A 16,604-nucleotide genomic window follows, 5' to 3' on the forward strand; every position below is an offset into this window, starting at 1 on the left:
AATTAAAAAAAAAACTAAGCCGCTAGTTTGTCCGATTTAGACATCAATAAAAATTAGGTGATTGGTCTACTCTGATAGTGTTACTATATTACTCTTATTTTCTTTAAACTGGTGTAAATTTTGTTGTATAAAAACCATACATATGTGGCATGTACAGTTACTTACTTGACAATCATAGAAATTATGACAAGAAACACTCTAAAATATTTGTAGCACGGTATTATGTGTGACATGTTGAAAATCGTGGCATGCTTGAAATAGCGTGTTGTATGTTATGTCGGATGTTGTATTTTGGGACTGGTTGCTGCTATTTATGCTGAAAAGTCTTGGAAAATCTGTCGTAGAATTGTTTCAACGGTACTGGTTGCCACATAAGACGGTGGATACCTAAAATGATTGATTTCATTAGAGTGAGTGAGTAAAAGCAATAAATAAACGTAGAGCATTACTATAATACGATGCGATTTTCATAAATCGATAAAAGAGTTTTTACTATTTTTACTATGTGTCGACCTTAGAAGTTGGAACGAAATTATTCTTTTGTTTGGCGTAAGTGTTGTCTGATTGGTGCCTATGGTAAAGGAAGATGCAGGAAATTTGAATTTGTCAGTCTAAATATATTTTCCTGTAGCTTGTGTTTTTTAGCTTCAGATTAAAAGGAATTTAAAAAATAGCCAAAAGGCAAACCTCTTAGTTTACCAAGTCATTCTGGATTCAAAAATCATACACCAGACTACACAAAAATCAACATTTGAACGTCTCGCACACAATTTGTGTAGAGCATTTCTAAATGAGTGATATCCCGAGAGCGCTAAACAATTGTTACGTGGATGTTAGAATATAGTTGAAGTAGACGTTGTGAGCGGTCCCTGACATGTAGACTTTGTGATCGGTATAATCTGTGTCTCTCTGCGAATCCACATAAAATATAGAACTGGATCCTGTTGAGCCAAGTTTCTAAACAATCAAATGTAGGTTGCTAAAGAAGGTTTTGGCATTTAATAAATAGAAATTTATTGATGTTTAAAACAATGATGAATTAATTTGTTGTGATGTACAAGCTTGGTTTTTGTATTTATCTACTTACTGGACTGGACACTGTAAAGAATATCTGTATGATGGAAGGATCGCCGGCTCCATAAACTTGATACAACACGTAATGTATGTTGTATGATCCAACCAATAAAGATCCAGTATTCCACCTATAGCTTCCACTGCCGTCTGCTCCCAATTGGCCATATTCCTACAAAAGTATTGCTTGAAAGACGAATAATTTAGACTTCTGTAAAACAACGAATCGTAGCTTCTGATTGCAAACTAGAATAGAAATAATAGAATTAAAACTTATTTTTTCAACAAAACATCAAGTTCTTTGTAACAATTTTGCTTCAACTGTTCAATTTTTACGTCTACTCCATTAAAATCAACGAGAAAAAAATGAATTATGGTTTCGGTAAGTAGGCTAATTCATATGTTACCTTAATATTATACGTTCGAAATTCTTCATTGTGATTTAATATCAACATGGACAAGACAAATGGATGCCCAGCTCTGCATACAATCAAAAAATTGCCAAAGGGATCGCTATAAACCAAAAAGGTAACAAATTTCTTTGTTAAAAATGAGTCATTTAATTCGGTTTGGAAAAGTGTAAAAACGGTTTGGAAAAGTGTAGAAAAGGCACATACCTGTAAGCCCAGTTGTATATGACCTGCACTGGTCGTTCATTGTTTCTCCACACTCGAAGCTGAAATGACAACATACACAAATTAACTTAAATTTTTATTGTTCGACCATGCGTCGTCTTAAAAATTAGTTTAAAACAGCAGCCTGTAGGCCTAAGTTGGGATTTTGAAACATTGTACCTTATTGCCATCGTCGTACATATCATTTCCACCATCAGCTATACTGTAATTGTTATTTCCGTCGTATTTAAATTGGTAGTAATTGGTCAAACTGCGGGGAAACATGCTTGATGCAGAGTTTGAAAGGATATCAAAAAATAGGAGGCCTGTAAAAGCAATGGCGATAAGTATGTTTTCCCTCGTATATCTGACTTATATTTGGTCCTTAACGTTTTTGTCAACTTTATCTTGGCTCATGTGAGACAGAGAGAACTAATTGCTATGTTTTATGAGGCAGTGAAAACGAAGCAAATTATATTCCAATGCTTCAAAAAATAGGCAATTTATGGGTGTTAGTAAAACAAAATCTGATTGCCCTCTTTCAAAATCGTTCAAAAGGTCCAAAAATCAAACGTCACTTGTGAGACACATATGTTTGGATTAGTATGTAAAGAACTACTTAATTTCGATCGAACATGTCTTCTTAGCGCTTATGGGAGCTGTGGTGACAAGTATAAAATGTTTAAAAAACTACAGTTGTTATTAGAAAACATGTACGTTTTTTTAACTTAAACGGAATATTTTACATAAGCTTTGAAAATGCACAATCTTGGTAATATTATTGTTTAAAACTGTAACAATCGTGGTAACAAAGCTTACAACCACACCTTTGTGGATGTGTGTAGCCAATATACACACAGAGGAATACGAATATCTCGTTTTTTAAGAGTAGCGCGCGGTCATTGGTTCAATTGGCTAGCCGCTATAGCCATTGAGGCAGCGTCATAGTTTTGACAAGAAACGCGTTGCGAAGCCGTTTAATATCGCTTTCCTTGTTTGTTTTTTTGAAAAAAACTCCGCTCTTTAAACACGGTCTTACGGAGCATGTCTTTACATACCCTACTGGCCAGAATTTCAAAAATGTTACGTTTGCAAATAGCTTTTGTATGGACTACAAATACATGGCATGTTTCCAGGTTTCTAAATCTTACGGGTAAACTTTAGGTCAATCTCACTAACTTGGATAAGTTTTAAGTGGCTTTCCAATTGATTCCAAACCGCTTGTTACGGAAGTCAGATTCGTCGCGAGTTGACCTTCATTTTAATGATAAAAAGTGGTTAAAACGCGAAGTGACGAGAGAGTATTGTTTTCGCAAAGTGAGTCAGCAACCATCAAGATCCACAAGGGTTATCTCGACATAAAAACCGCCTTTCCGACCACGTTCTCACCGTGCATGAATTAAACATGTTATTGGCTAAAGGTTTAACGGCACTATTGCAAATAGCTTTGTATTGAACGCAATGACACGCAATTGTATGTTATAGGTTTATAGATCTTAACATCAGCCAAACGTTTTGATCACTATCTTCGGTAATTTGCATGTTCCTTCTTAATTGATTCAAAATCTACAAAATGGGTAGTTACGGTAACTGTTTTACAATTTTGAGATGTTGGTGGTAACACACTAAATGAATAAAATCGTCCATTTATACCACGTCTTGATTCCATTTCCACTTTTGCAGAAATCTGGCATAAAACAAACGCCATTAGGATCTGCCGACATTTCCTTATGTTTAAAAATCAAATAAGTTGTTAAAAATGTTAAACAATTTACTAAATTGATAAGTATATGAGTATTCTGGTATGTGTTTCTTATACCACAACAGAGCCGGGTCAAGTCTTTTATATTAGACCTAAAATTAAGGCCTGAGACAGCTGTGGCTCAGGGCTTAATCATGTAGCAAAGTTTTAGCCATTGTTGCACTACTGCAATAATTACATTAAAAAAACGACACTGTGTAAAGTGAAAAAATTCGTATGGGAATGCTTTATAAATACTGTAACGTCCCGTGAACGCGCCCCGGTTATAGCGCGGAACGTCACACGAGGAGAGAATTGAAACGCGATTCCTAAGAGCCTCCAACAACCAGTCCACACAGATAGATGTTTTGCTGATCTTATTAGGCGAATTCTTTGAATGTAGGACAAAGGGGACGGTAGAAGACGATGAAAACGAATTGGAAACGTATAGGAAACGGTTTCTGCACAAAGCATGACATTAACACACTGCGCTTTAAATGCAGAAATATAGCACAAATCTTACCAACTGTTGTGGTAACCGGAGAGAGTAAATAGCACGGGTATTCAACTCGCATCAATTACTGGCACACCTAAACATTCAATTACATATATCACCACACTGCGCCTTTATGACGTCACACTCAGTTCTTACCAAGCTATGTTGGGTGACAGTTCAGAATAAGTCACGCTTCACGTGAAGATAAAACAGAAATACTGCGTAAACAAAATGCAACTTAAGCACCTTGTCTAAACCCAATTACACGTACAGTACAACTATCATAAAGCGAATGACATATTAGGTCATTGCGGTTAAGTTCGCATTCATTACAATAATTCACATGTTGGAGTCATTAAACACATATGTACAAAGTGACTCACCAATAATCGTCAACACGACAATAAATAGCCTTTTCTAATTCAACCGACGCAGCACCGTGCTCCACGGAAGTCAGCAACGAAAAGAACTAAACCACGTTGCGTTATTACACAAAACTGGCAGTCCATTGTTACGTCACACAACGCAATAGATTACAACACAAGTTGTACTGAGGAAATGCGGGAATCAATAGAAATCTGCAATTACTGGCAAATAAGATGTAACATACCCCCCCCACAATGTACGAATCCCAGATGTACATTTACAACACATCACACAAACATCGGCAGTAATTGCGAACACAATAAACACACAATTAATCACGCATCGCGTCGTCGCGGCATAGCAAGCACAATTTTGCAATTGGCCGTCTCAAGGCACCAGTGTGAGTCTTGACCACCACCTGGCGCACTACTCCCTTTCGATCAGGAAGCACATCGGTCACGCGACCCAGAAGCCATTTGCTCCTGGGCTGATTATCATCCGCTACAAGCACAACGTCACCGACTGCGAAATTAGAATGTCCATTCGCCCACTTCGATCTGGGCATTAGCGTCGGCAGGTACTCGCGCGACCATCGTCGCCAAAATTGGTCGGCCAAGTATTGTACTTGGCGCCAACGGTTACGATGGTAACAGTCCTTCCCCGTAAACAGTCCAGGGGACATATTCGGCGCTGCACGTTGCAGCAGTAGGTGATTTGGTGTAAGGGGCTCCTCATCCTTCGAATCGAACGTCACCGGAACCAAGGGACGAGAGTTCATGATGGCCTCGACCTCCACCATCAGCGTCATCAGTTTCTCATCGGACAATGTCTGCTCCGAAAGCAGAGCGTTGAGAATTTTGCGCACAGAGCGTATCGTTCGCTCCCAAACCCCACCCATGTGGCTGGCAGTGGGAGGATTGAAGCTCCACGCAATATCACGTTGTTGCAGATATTTGTAGATCTGCCCTTGATTCCACCTGTTCAGCTCTTCGCGCAGGATGCGCTCAGCTCCAACGAAGTTTGTGCCGTTGTCGCTGTAGATCTGGTCTGGCCGTCCTCGACGACCGATAAAACGTCGGAGAGCTCCGATGAAGGAGTCCGTCGACAGTGAATGCGCTATTTCGATATGCGCGGCCCTGGTGGAAAAACAGGTAAAGATACACCCGTACCTCTTTACCTCACTTCGTCCTTGCTTCACAAGGAAAGGACCAAAGTAGTCGACACCGACCACTGAGAACGGTGGCTTATTGGCCTGCAGTCTCGCAGCAGGAAGGTCTGCCATCATCTGTTTGCCCAGGGAGCCATTTCTTCGGCGACAGGAAACGCACTTGCCGAGAACACGACGAACCGCTACCCCTCCTTTGATGATCCAGTAGCGTTGCCTGAGAGACGACCACGTGTGACCCATTCCAGCATGGCCAACCTCGTCATGCTGCTGCATAATCACCAGGTCGGTAAACCGATGGTCGTATGGAAGAATCATGGGATGTTTAACATCAAACTCGACACATGCACGCTCGAGCCTTCCACCAACTCTCATAACTCCATCGACAAGAATCGGGTTCAACTTCCCAAGAGCTCTCCTTTTCTTTGGTAAACGAATGTATTCTCCTTTGGCCTTCAACATCGCAGCGATAACGTCCGGAAAACTTCGTTTTTGTACATACTTAACGATCTCAAGCTCGGCAGCCTTGAGTTCAACAACGGTCAGTTCCCCAGTAGATACTTTATATTTGGCAGGAAACCTCCTTGACATCAACATCGATTTGAATCTAAGCAACCAGCTTACAGCCCTTTTCAGCCGATTGAGTGATGAGTATCTGGCAATGAGTCGATCCGTAGCGGATTCGCTGGCGACCAGACAAACGGTTTGAGTTTCTTTCTTTACCAAAAGAAATTCGATTGGCAATGACGACAAGTCTGGGCAGGAAGGCCATGTATCTTCTTGCTCCCAAAGAAACTGGGGTCCAGTAAGCCATCGGCTGGACCTAAGGAATTTATTCACACTGAGTCCACGAGACGCCTCGTCCGCTGGATTTACCTTGGTGCTGACGTGTCTCCATTGACTAGGCCGGGAAACATCCTCGATTTTGGCCAAGCGATTTGCAACAAACACTGGAAAGCGCTTATTGCAGTTGCGAATACTTTGAAGAACCGCAGTCGAATCCGTCCAGAACACGGATTGGCATTCGTCCAGTTGCAGCTCCTTTCTCACAAGTCGATCCAACTTGGCTGCAACAACGGCCGCCGTCAACTCCAAGCGGGGAATCGAACATGTCTTCAGGGGGGCAACGCGAGCCTTGCCTATTACAAACGAGCAGTAAATGCGTCCTCGCTCGTCTACCAGCCTCAGATAGGTCACCGCGCCGTAAGCTGTAGATGACGCATCTGCAAAATGGTGCAATTCCGCTTTTCGCACCTTACCAAAATCGTGGGGCTTCACGCATCTTGGCAGAACGACGTCTCCTAACCGCGGTAGTTGCTGCAACCATTTTGCCCACGATTCGGAGTCTTCATCGGAAAGAACGTCATCCCATCCCAGCTTCTTTCTGCAGAGATCTCTTTGCATCGTCTTGGCCACCACGATCACGGGCGCTGCAAAGCCAAGAGGATCGTATAAGGAACTTACCACCGACAGGATTGACCTTCTGCTGTAGGCTGCTTTACATCGACATTGAAACCGAACTCGTCCGACGAAACGTTCCATCGAACACCAAGTACCCTCTCGCAGGAGGAACCATCCACGTCCAGCTCCTTCACCGATTTAGCCCGTTCCTCTTCATCAATAGACGCGAGAACTCGCTCGCTGTTGCTAAGCCACTTGGTCAGCCGAAATCCCTTCTTCTTGAGAAGTGCACAGATACCTTTGACCAACTGAACTGCTTCTGCTTCAGTCGACACGGATTTTAAACAGTCGTCAACGTAGAAATTCTTTTCTACCGTCTCGACGACTTCCTTTGGAAATTCGCTTCGCAAATCATCAGCGGCTTGTTTAAGACAAAAACTCGCACAGGAAGGGGAAGAAGTTGCTCCAAACAAATGAACGAGCATCCTGTGCGCGGTGGGCTTCTTCGACACATCGCCATCGGGCCACCACAAGAACCGAAGTGCATCACAATCTGTCGGCTTCACACGGATCTGATGAAACATGGCCTCCACGTCGGCCACAAGAGCTACCCTTTCCATCCGAAACCTTGAAAGAACTCCTACTAAGGAATTGGTCAGATCCGGACCCTGGAGTAAAGCATCATTCAACGACTGGTCGCGGTATTTGGCAGCACAGTCAAAAACTACCCGCACCTTTCCGGGCTTGTGTGGATTTGTGACAGGGTGATGCGGCAGGTACCATACTACCTCTGCAGACTGTTCCTCATCTGGAACTTCTTCGGCATAGCCTTTAGCTATGTAACCCAGTACCGTCTTTGTATACGCATCGCCTAGAACGGCGTCGCGTCTCATGCGACGTTCTAAAGAACTCAAACGGTTTAGCGCCATGTCCCGGTTGCATCGAAGCGGTCGTGCGTTCGGGCGCCATGGCAACGGCAACTCATAATGACCTTGCTTGAATTGCACACTGGTTTTCATTTTATCTAAGACGTACCGGTCTTAACGCGACATAGGCATCGCGTCGGCGTTAGTATCTTGAAAGTCGGTCTTCCACATTCGCTCTAACTTCTCGTGCAGCGAATCATTGGCAACTTGAGTAAAGTTGACGAAAAACAAATCAGTTGACTTGTTAGAGACAGGTCCTGCCAATGCCCATCCCAGTGGAACTCTAAATGCAACAGGTTGCTTCGGTTGTCCCTTTCGTACCTCTTGCACGAGAAAGGCCTCTGGAACGTCCAGCCCGATGAGCAGCAAAGCTTCACTGCAATCTACCTGTGGGAATGACAGGTCTCTAATATGTGGCAGTGCATCCAATTCCGCGTTTCTCGGAAACTTGTTGGCGGTGATAGGCAAACAATCAACAGCGAAAACCTCAGGAAGTTCCACAGTTGTAGAGCCATCGAGCGAAGCAACAGATAAATTCACTCTTTTGCCCTCGCGCTTGCGACTGTCCCCGTTGATCGTTTTAAGCGTCACGTTGCTAGGTTCACCTTGCAGCCCAAGCTTATCTGTCAGTTTCTTGTCGCACAAGGTAATGCCCGAGCCCGTATCTAAAAGAGCGTAAGTATCAACAGTCCTACCGTTAGCACAGACTTTGGCCGCAACCATCATCAAGTTGACGCTCTGTCTACCGGAGGAAGCATGACAGTCCTTTCCAACCGCCGACACAACCGAACAAACTGTCCGTTCCGGCGCAGGTCCTTTGACAGGAGACTCGCTCTCTCTCTTCTCTGGCGGATGCAATAAGGTGTGATGGGCTTCATTGCAGTCCCTGACGGTACACGCTTTGGAGCTGTTGCACTTAGTAGCAAAGTGCCCAAATCTGAAACAATTATCACAGAGTCTGCGGCGCCGGGTGACGCGCAGACGATCACGGTAACACCGGGATTTAAATTCCTCACATTTAGCAAGCAAGTGGTTTCCCGAACAGCACTGGCACAACGGGGAAGTGGGAAAATGGGAAGGTCCGGCACGAACCTTCGGCCTAGATTCTTGTTCGCTTACAACGACATGACTGGAAGCCTTTACATGACTACTTTTACCTTTCGCCTTCTTAGCTTCGTTGCGATGCTCATCGAGCATGCGGCTGAACAACGAATTTGCAATCCGATCCTCAGTTTCCACAAAGTCCACAAGATGCTCAAACAAAGGTTCACGGCCAGTATCTCTGAGAATTTTCTCAACACGCCGTTTCCAAGCCTCTTGCATCTTGAACGGTAGACGATTCACAACAGCAATCAACGTAGGGTAATTATTCATCTCGGAATGCTCGTCAATGTCTGAAAGTGTAAGTAAACAATCGCGCAGCGATTGCGCAAACTCGCTTAAACCAGCAGCATCGTTCGGTCGCAATTCTGGACCGTTAACAACACACCTCACACATGCATGAGCGATTATGTGTGACTTGCCAAAGTGGTCGTATAGCAACTGTCTCGCTTGTTGGTACCCGTTTACCTTTAGTCTGAAGCAGTGTTCAATCAGTTTACGGGCCTTGCCATCACAATGCTGCGCCAAATACGACAATTTGGCACCATCGTCATCGACCTTCTCGTCGATACGAGAATCGAAATTGCGAACAAACTTCCAATAGTCCATTGGATTGCCATCAAAAACGAGAACTTTAGGCTTCGGTCTGTTTATGTGCTTTACAAGTGATGCAATCTCATTGTCATGCACGCCAGTTGGCTTGGCTGAATCATATGTACAGGTATTATTTACAATTGGGTTTGTCGCTGTGAAAGAACCTCTTTCGTCAAATGGAGATTTAATTTTAGGCGCATTTTGCGACAGGGACTTAGGCGGAGAAATACAGTCAACCACATACCGCTGGTCCGGAGGGCTTCGCTGCGACGTGACAGGTGGTGACGTGAACAGAACGCGACGTTGGTCCTCGAGAGTCTTCTCTTGGGGAGGCGTGGTCGTTTCACCAAAACCTTCCTTCACTGTCACGTACTCCGTGTTTCCTGACATCTCGTCCCAAACCTTCTCTTCAACCTCTGCGGCTTGTAGCTGGTGCTGCAGTTCTAGCATCTCCAAGTCGTCCTTCTGGCGCTGTTCTTCTTCGGCACGTCGTCTGTCTTCTTCTGCGCGTCGTTCTTGCTGCTGTCTGGCCAGCTCCTGCTTCTGCGCAGTCTGCTGAATGGCAAGACGCGCGAGCTGTGTCGTTACTTTAACTCTAGTTCTACTATTAGTCGAAGAACTAGAGCGCCTACTTCGTCCGCAGAACGAGTCGTTGTCCTTTGGACTCTTATCGCCGCTTCCACTCGGACTAGCTATGTTAATAGGTAAAACATTGCTAGATGAAGAATTTACCTCACGAACCCAGTGAGAAACACGGTCATCGAATTCGGTCTTATTTTTTCTCACGCTTGCTAGTTCGTCGGCAAGATCGGGATGCGCCTCGTAGACAGCAACAGTATCCACAAAAAGGTGTTCAAGCGCAACCAAGATCGTCTCGAGCACCTGCTTGTTGCGGTGGTCCTTCATCAGACACTCGGCGGCTAGATATTGATCATCTAGACGTCGACGACAGTCAGCGACCGCTTCAGGAGTTGTAACGTTTGATTGGCTCATCTTCGACGGCTTAAACATTCAACAAACTGTTTAAACTGTACTTCAAGAGGCAGTTGAAACTTGATTTCAACTGTAATTTTCTGTTCAACGAACAGTTGAAACTTTCATGTAACGTCCCGTGAACGCGCCCCGGTTATAGCGCGGAACGTCACACGAGGAGAGAATTGAAACGCGATTCCTAAGAGCCTCCAACAACCAGTCCACACAGATAGATGTTTTGCTGATCTTATTAGGCGAATTCTTTGAATGTAGGACAAAGGGGACGGTAGAAGACGATGAAAACGAATTGGAAACGTATAGGAAACGGTTTCTGCACAAAGCATGACATTAACACACTGCGCTTTAAATGCAGAAATATAGCACAAATCTTACCAACTGTTGTGGTAACCGGAGAGAGTAAATAGCACGGGTATTCAACTCGCATCAATTACTGGCACACCTAAACATTCAATTACATATATCACCACACTGCGCCTTTATGACGTCACACTCAGTTCTTACCAAGCTATGTTGGGTGACAGTTCAGAATAAGTCACGCTTCACGTGAAGATAAAACAGAAATACTGCGTAAACAAAATGCAACTTAAGCACCTTGTCTAAACCCAATTACACGTACAGTACAACTATCATAAAGCGAATGACATATTAGGTCATTGCGGTTAAGTTCGCATTCATTACAATAATTCACATGTTGGAGTCATTAAACACATATGTACAAAGTGACTCACCAATAATCGTCAACACGACAATAAATAGCCTTTTCTAATTCAACCGACGCAGCACCGTGCTCCACGGAAGTCAGCAACGAAAAGAACTAAACCACGTTGCGTTATTACACAAAACTGGCAGTCCATTGTTACGTCAACACGTAAACAACGTCCTTGATCCGGTCCTGACTTTACACATTTTTTTCTTGATCTACGTAGCCAAATGCTGGATCTGACCAAATGTCAAACAGCCTGAAAAAGCCTTGTTCAAGACCAATCGTCTATTGTGTTTGTTGTCTTGGTCTTTCCTCAGGCTTCAATGTATAGAGCCGTCAATCAAACTTTCGGGCCTAAACGGGCTGCTTAAAAACGATTGGGACTCATGTCGGGTTTTGGGCTGGACTTTCGGGTTCGGGCCGGGTTCGGGCCGGATTCGGGCCTGATTCGGGCCGGGTTCGGGCCGGGTTCGGGCTGCAATTTGAGACCCGTTTGCAACTCTGAACTGCCTGTATATTCTCTAACGTTTTTCAATGATAGCAAACACCCACGTTGAGAACCACTGGTGTGCAGTTACAAACAGGAAACGTCATTTCCCAGCGAGGCTAGTAGTGGAATAGAAGTGAGTTCTAACAACAGCATCACCGGGCTGTAAAACGTATTGTTGTTTAACGGCATAAACAAATCTGTCACAAAATTATAATAAACATGCCACCACGCATTATTACAAATTTTTGCAATTGTTTTTTCACTGTCATGCACTCACTGTCGTAAGCTGGTTTCCACTATTTAAATAACATTATTAATCTTTTCAAACTTTGATCTCAATGCCAATCGCTGTTCGTCGCTTCCGATACAAACATTCGGATTGCTACCTTTATTTTATGGTTGCATTTGATTTGAAATTATTGCATTTATTGGCTGAACAAAAGAATTTGTGACTTAGGGGGTCGTTTTATAAAACTGAACTTTACGCATCTTTACAATAAAACAGCTGGAGGATATGATATTAACCAATTCCATAAACCACAAAATTTTGCGTATTTTGTTTTACGATTTAAACAGAAAAAAAAACATTTTTAACAAATGTTTTAAACCTGTAAAATAAAAACTACACAAAACATATCTTACGTACCATTACTTTGTTCCTCCATTTCCATTATACGCGGGTCACAATTCCGTGCATTCATTATGTTCAGCAGTTAATTGTTAAAGCTTATTCATCAGTCAAAGTATGAAGAACCGTTTACACTATGCTTAGCGCGTGCAACCGCCCAAACCTGTGTAGGTGCGTTTTTGATTTTTTCTGTTTTTCTGTTCGGTTACGCGCTGGGCTGATTTCGCGTTCTGATGTCCCGCAGGAATAAACGAGCGATTTCGCGTTTTTTCGCGTGTGAAGCAGCTTGAACCTGCGCTATACGTTTTGTGTTGTGGCTGTTTTCGGGTTTCCGATTTGAAAAAAGTTGGTTCCCTTGGCAAAAATACATGATGGTACGGTGTTTTCCCCATTTTTTTACTTAGCACTGGGTCATTACATGCTATAAAATTAGGAAAACCAGATAAGCATACCACCAGTCTATCCAAAGCTTCCTAAACAATCTATTATGATTGCAAAGACACAATATCATGTGACAAAAAAATTTATTATTTAATTTAGATAAAACGCATTTAGGCATATTATTATATTCTTTAAAATATGGATGGTTATTAAATAAAATGTGTTTTTCACTGGGGATAATTGCTTTAAGCAACAAAAATTCTAAAAAATTCTCAATTCCTTGATAAAATACATGATGTAACCCACTAGATTGTTAATGATAAAACTATAGCAATGTTTTATAAACACAATTTAAAATATTTCCATCATGTAGCTCATAAAAAAGTCCTTATAAGTTACTTTTAACTATCATACATTAGGACCGAAAATTAAAAAGCTACAAATCATACAGCGAAAGTCGGAAGTAGGGAGAGAAGACACAACTACATCCGCTTTAGATTTCTTTGGACTCTTTTTAATGATTTCGTCAGCTTCTTTTTACGTATTTCGTTGTTTTTTTTATCTAGCAAATACCTTGTTCCGTTTCTGCGAACGATGTGACGAAACGGAATTATCACAGAAACAATGATGGAAGGTTTGCCTGCTCCACAAATTTGATACAACACGCAACGTATGTTGTATGATTCAACCAATAACGATCCAATATTCCACATATAGCTTCCACTGCCGTCTGCTCCCAAATCGCCATATTCCTACAAAAGTTATGCATGAAAATCGAATAATTAAGAATCACGCAAAACAATGATTTGGAATGTCTGGTTGCAAACTACGACAGAAATAATAAAACTAAAACTTGACTTTTCAACAAAACATTTAGGGTTCTTTGTAACAATTTTGCTTCAAATTTTAAATTTTGTACGTCTATTTCATTAAAATCAACAAGAAAAAATAAAGTTCCAGTAAGTAATTGATACGTTACCGTAATATTATACGTTCGATATTCTTCATCACGATTTAATACTAACATGGACAAGACAAATGGATAAACAGCTTTGCATACCATCAAAAAATGGCCAAAGACATCGCTATAAACAAAAAATCTAAAAAAGCCTTTGTTGCGATCAGTCCTTTGAAATAACGAAACAGTAGAACCAATAAAGGCTTTTGAAACGTGTAAAACACGGGGCACCTACCTGTATGTCCAATTGTATATGACCTGCACTGGCGGTTCATTGTCTGCCCACACTAGAAGCTGAAATAAGAACATATATAAATTATCTTAAATGCTTATTGTTCAACCATGCGTCTTCTTACAAAACAATTAGTTTAAAGCAGAAACCTGTGGGCATCAGTTGAAATTACATCACATCGTACCATATTTCCAGTGTCATACATATCACCGCCCCCATCACTTATGCTGTAATTGTTATTTCCGTCGTAGTTAAGTTGGTAGTAGTTGGACAAACTACGTGGAAAGATGCTTGAGGCAGAGTTTGAGATGATATCAAAAAATCGAAGGCCTTTAAAAGCAATGGCGATGTGAAATTGCAGCATGTAACTGAGGATTATCTAATAAGAGTGACTTAAAAATTGCGAGTATATCTTCTCTCGTATATCTGACTGATATTGTGCCGTTTATGTATATGTCAACATTATCTTGGCTTATATGAGACAGATTTGCCTAAAGAAGACTGCTATGTTTTATGATGCAGTGAAAACACAGCAATCGTTCAATATAAGCCGAAGCAGTCTGTTTATCATGCTGTTTCCGTTAGTATTTTAGCATTTGCATCTCTTGTGCCTCTTTTAGTTTATGATAATGTTAGTTAAACAAAATTAGGTTGCCCTTTTCAAAATCGTTTTAAGGGTCCGAAAATCAAGCGTCATTTTTAAGTGAGATAAATATGTTGGAATCAGAATATATAAAAACAACTTACTTTTCAGAGGACATGTCTGCTTTTCAGCACTTATGTAAGCTGTGGTGACAATAGTATAAAATGTCTAAAAAACTGCAGTTGTTATTTGACAACCATGTACAATTTCTGAACTCAAACAAAATATTTTACTTAAGCATTCGGAATGCAGATAAAACAATCGTTATAATATTATGTTAAAAAAATAACAATTAGTTATTAAATCCTTAGAATAACCCTTGTTTTTTCCTGCTGGCTTCCCAACGAGAGAGCGGTGTGGCTGTGACGGGTAAACTTGTTTGGTCGCCGTTTTGGTATAGTGTTCGTTTCTTAATCGAACTTTAGGTGTTAATAGTCATTCAATATTGCGCATTTTAGCTCACCTTTGCGACAAGTACTAAAGCCAGGTTTGCTTACTCGCCTCTGTGTTTGTGAAAACATTTGAGAGCAGCGCGAGGTCATATTGATTTTACCTGCTAGCCATTAGAGCATCGGCCTGAACCTCGTTTACCCACAAAAAATTAGAAATGCAAACAAATGATGTCATGACGCAAAAATGGTGATCTAATTAATTACATGCTATCAAAGTTAAATAGCTAAAACAAACTGAGAACAAAATTACACTATTTGAAAACAGCATTTCTAAAGTAAACACAGCAACAAACTTTATCACCAATTTTGCCGAAATTTTGTTTGCCCAATTAATATCGCAATGCAACCCTATGTAAAAATGCAATGACTCATATACTTTAAATGTATTATCGACTGTTATATGTTTAGCTGCATTTATTTTGGATGAATGAATCAGACATAACACGTAAATGTGTTGCACTTTTTATCTCTAATGCGCAGATCACGTGTAACAGGTTTGTAGTATGATTTTTATGGAGACCACATCAATATTTTTGGATTTTGCACGTCACTACGAATAGTTTTATGAAAATCATTATTTTAGCCGTATTCCATGCACAACACTTCAACGGAATATTTCTTTTCATAGTGAAATATTTTTATGCGTTGTACTTACTTTTGCAGATATCAGCCAGATTTTTATTAACGTAAATACTGTACCACAGATAAGCTTCTTTAATAGTTTGTTTGGGCCAAAGAGAATTAATCTCGACAAACACTCCAGAACTTACTATACACTTCACCAAAACGCGTTTAGTTTCATCAGCACCTTATTCAAACAGACTATTTGCCTTACTACCTCCCATTTAGTGTATTTCTAAACAGAGAGTTTCTAGAAATAGAATTTTTGCCTTCATTACCATCTCATCATCTTCGCTTGATCTTCCGCGCTGCGTTTCAACTGTCATGAAAGTTTTTTTTCTATTTACACGAGCACAATACGTTTGTTTTATTTACTTTTGTCGTGAATTTAAGTGGCAAAGCGACTATCCGACAAAAAATATTGTTGGTAGAAAAGCGACATGAAATGTTGCGCGAGAAGTGACATTAGTAAACGATAACGAAATCTGCGCTTCTGTTAAAGCAAAAAAGTTTGAAAACCACTGCCCATGCTCTTTGCTTTATTTCTAAAGCAGCTTAAACATTCATCGCTACATGTAATAGGGAATGCACACAATTACATTGGGTAACAATAAACATATATTCAATAAAATTCACCACATAATGTTAAAATTACGTGGAAAAACATCAGAAGTGATATATGCAATATAAAGCGGGATTAGCTTTGAATAGAGAGCATTGTTTATAAGAATTTATTACACGAAAATGACTTAATTATAGTTTGTGTTTAGTAAAACAAAAACATACTCAATTCTGCTGTCATTGGACTATCAGTGTTAAATAAATATTTTAAGATGGAGCCACATGTTTGCAAAAATAACAAAATTGGGAAAAATTCTATTCTCAGGCATCAAATTCAAATCCTCATATGTATGTCGTCATAATACAATTAAAATCAACACTTAAATGGTCTGATTGTTACGTCATCAATCGCAATGTCACCTTCGTAATCTGTGCCCCGTGTTCCCTCGAAAACAACCTGGAAGGGC

At 41.1% G+C, this 16,604-nt stretch overlaps 2 protein-coding genes across 2 annotated transcripts; both read right to left on the bottom strand.

Annotated features, from left to right (window-relative positions):
- Positions 1-301: 301 nt before the first annotated feature.
- On the bottom strand, positions 302-3,393 carry LOC145212917 (uncharacterized). The gene is made up of 7 exons (XM_080081163.1): positions 3,339-3,393; positions 1,866-2,011; positions 1,689-1,747; positions 1,479-1,584; positions 1,088-1,243; positions 827-957; positions 302-387 (listed from the first exon to the last, which is right to left on the bottom strand). Exons 1-7 carry the CDS (start codon positions 3,391-3,393, stop codon positions 312-314), a joined length of 729 nt encoding a protein of 242 aa, XP_079937289.1. The 3' UTR covers positions 302-311.
- A 397-nt stretch (positions 3,394-3,790) lies between these two features.
- LOC145212918 (uncharacterized) lies at positions 3,791-11,176 on the bottom strand. The gene is made up of 6 exons (XM_080081164.1): positions 10,970-11,176; positions 10,841-10,907; positions 7,900-10,778; positions 7,153-7,755; positions 4,079-7,054; positions 3,791-4,016 (listed from the first exon to the last, which is right to left on the bottom strand). The coding sequence occupies exons 3-5, from the start codon at positions 10,484-10,486 to the stop codon at positions 4,620-4,622; spliced, it is 5,625 nt and encodes a 1,874-aa protein (XP_079937290.1). The 5' UTR covers positions 10,487-10,778; positions 10,841-10,907; positions 10,970-11,176; the 3' UTR covers positions 3,791-4,016; positions 4,079-4,619.
- Positions 11,177-16,604: the final 5,428 nt, after the last annotated feature.

Source organism: Phallusia mammillata, chromosome 2, assembly GCF_965637545.1.
Source record: "Phallusia mammillata chromosome 2, kaPhaMamm4.hap1.1, whole genome shotgun sequence".
Taxonomy (NCBI): Eukaryota; Metazoa; Chordata; class Ascidiacea; order Phlebobranchia; family Ascidiidae; genus Phallusia; species Phallusia mammillata.

Excerpts from the sequence above, each read along its gene's own strand:
- LOC145212917 (XM_080081163.1), bottom strand. The coding sequence starts at position 3,393 with ATGGCGTTTGTTTTATGCCAGATTTCTGCAAAAGTGGAAATGGAATCA. Across the intron at positions 2,012-3,338 it reads GGAAATGGAATCAAGACGTG|GCCTCCTATTTTTTGATATC; the intron begins GTATAAATGGAC and ends TTGCTTTTACAG. Across the intron at positions 388-826 it reads AACTATATTCTAACATCCAC|GTATCCACCGTCTTATGTGG; the intron begins GTAACAATTGTT and ends CAATCATTTTAG.
- LOC145212918 (XM_080081164.1), bottom strand. The coding sequence starts at position 10,486 with ATGTTTAAGCCGTCGAAGATGAGCCAATCAAACGTTACAACTCCTGAA. Across the intron at positions 7,756-7,899 it reads CGACGCGATGCCTATGTCGC|AACGTCGCATGAGACGCGAC; the intron begins GTTAAGACCGGT and ends TGAGTTCTTTAG. Across the intron at positions 7,055-7,152 it reads AGCAGTTCAGTTGGTCAAAG|AAATCGGTGAAGGAGCTGGA; the intron begins GTATCTGTGCAC and ends GAGGAACGGGCT.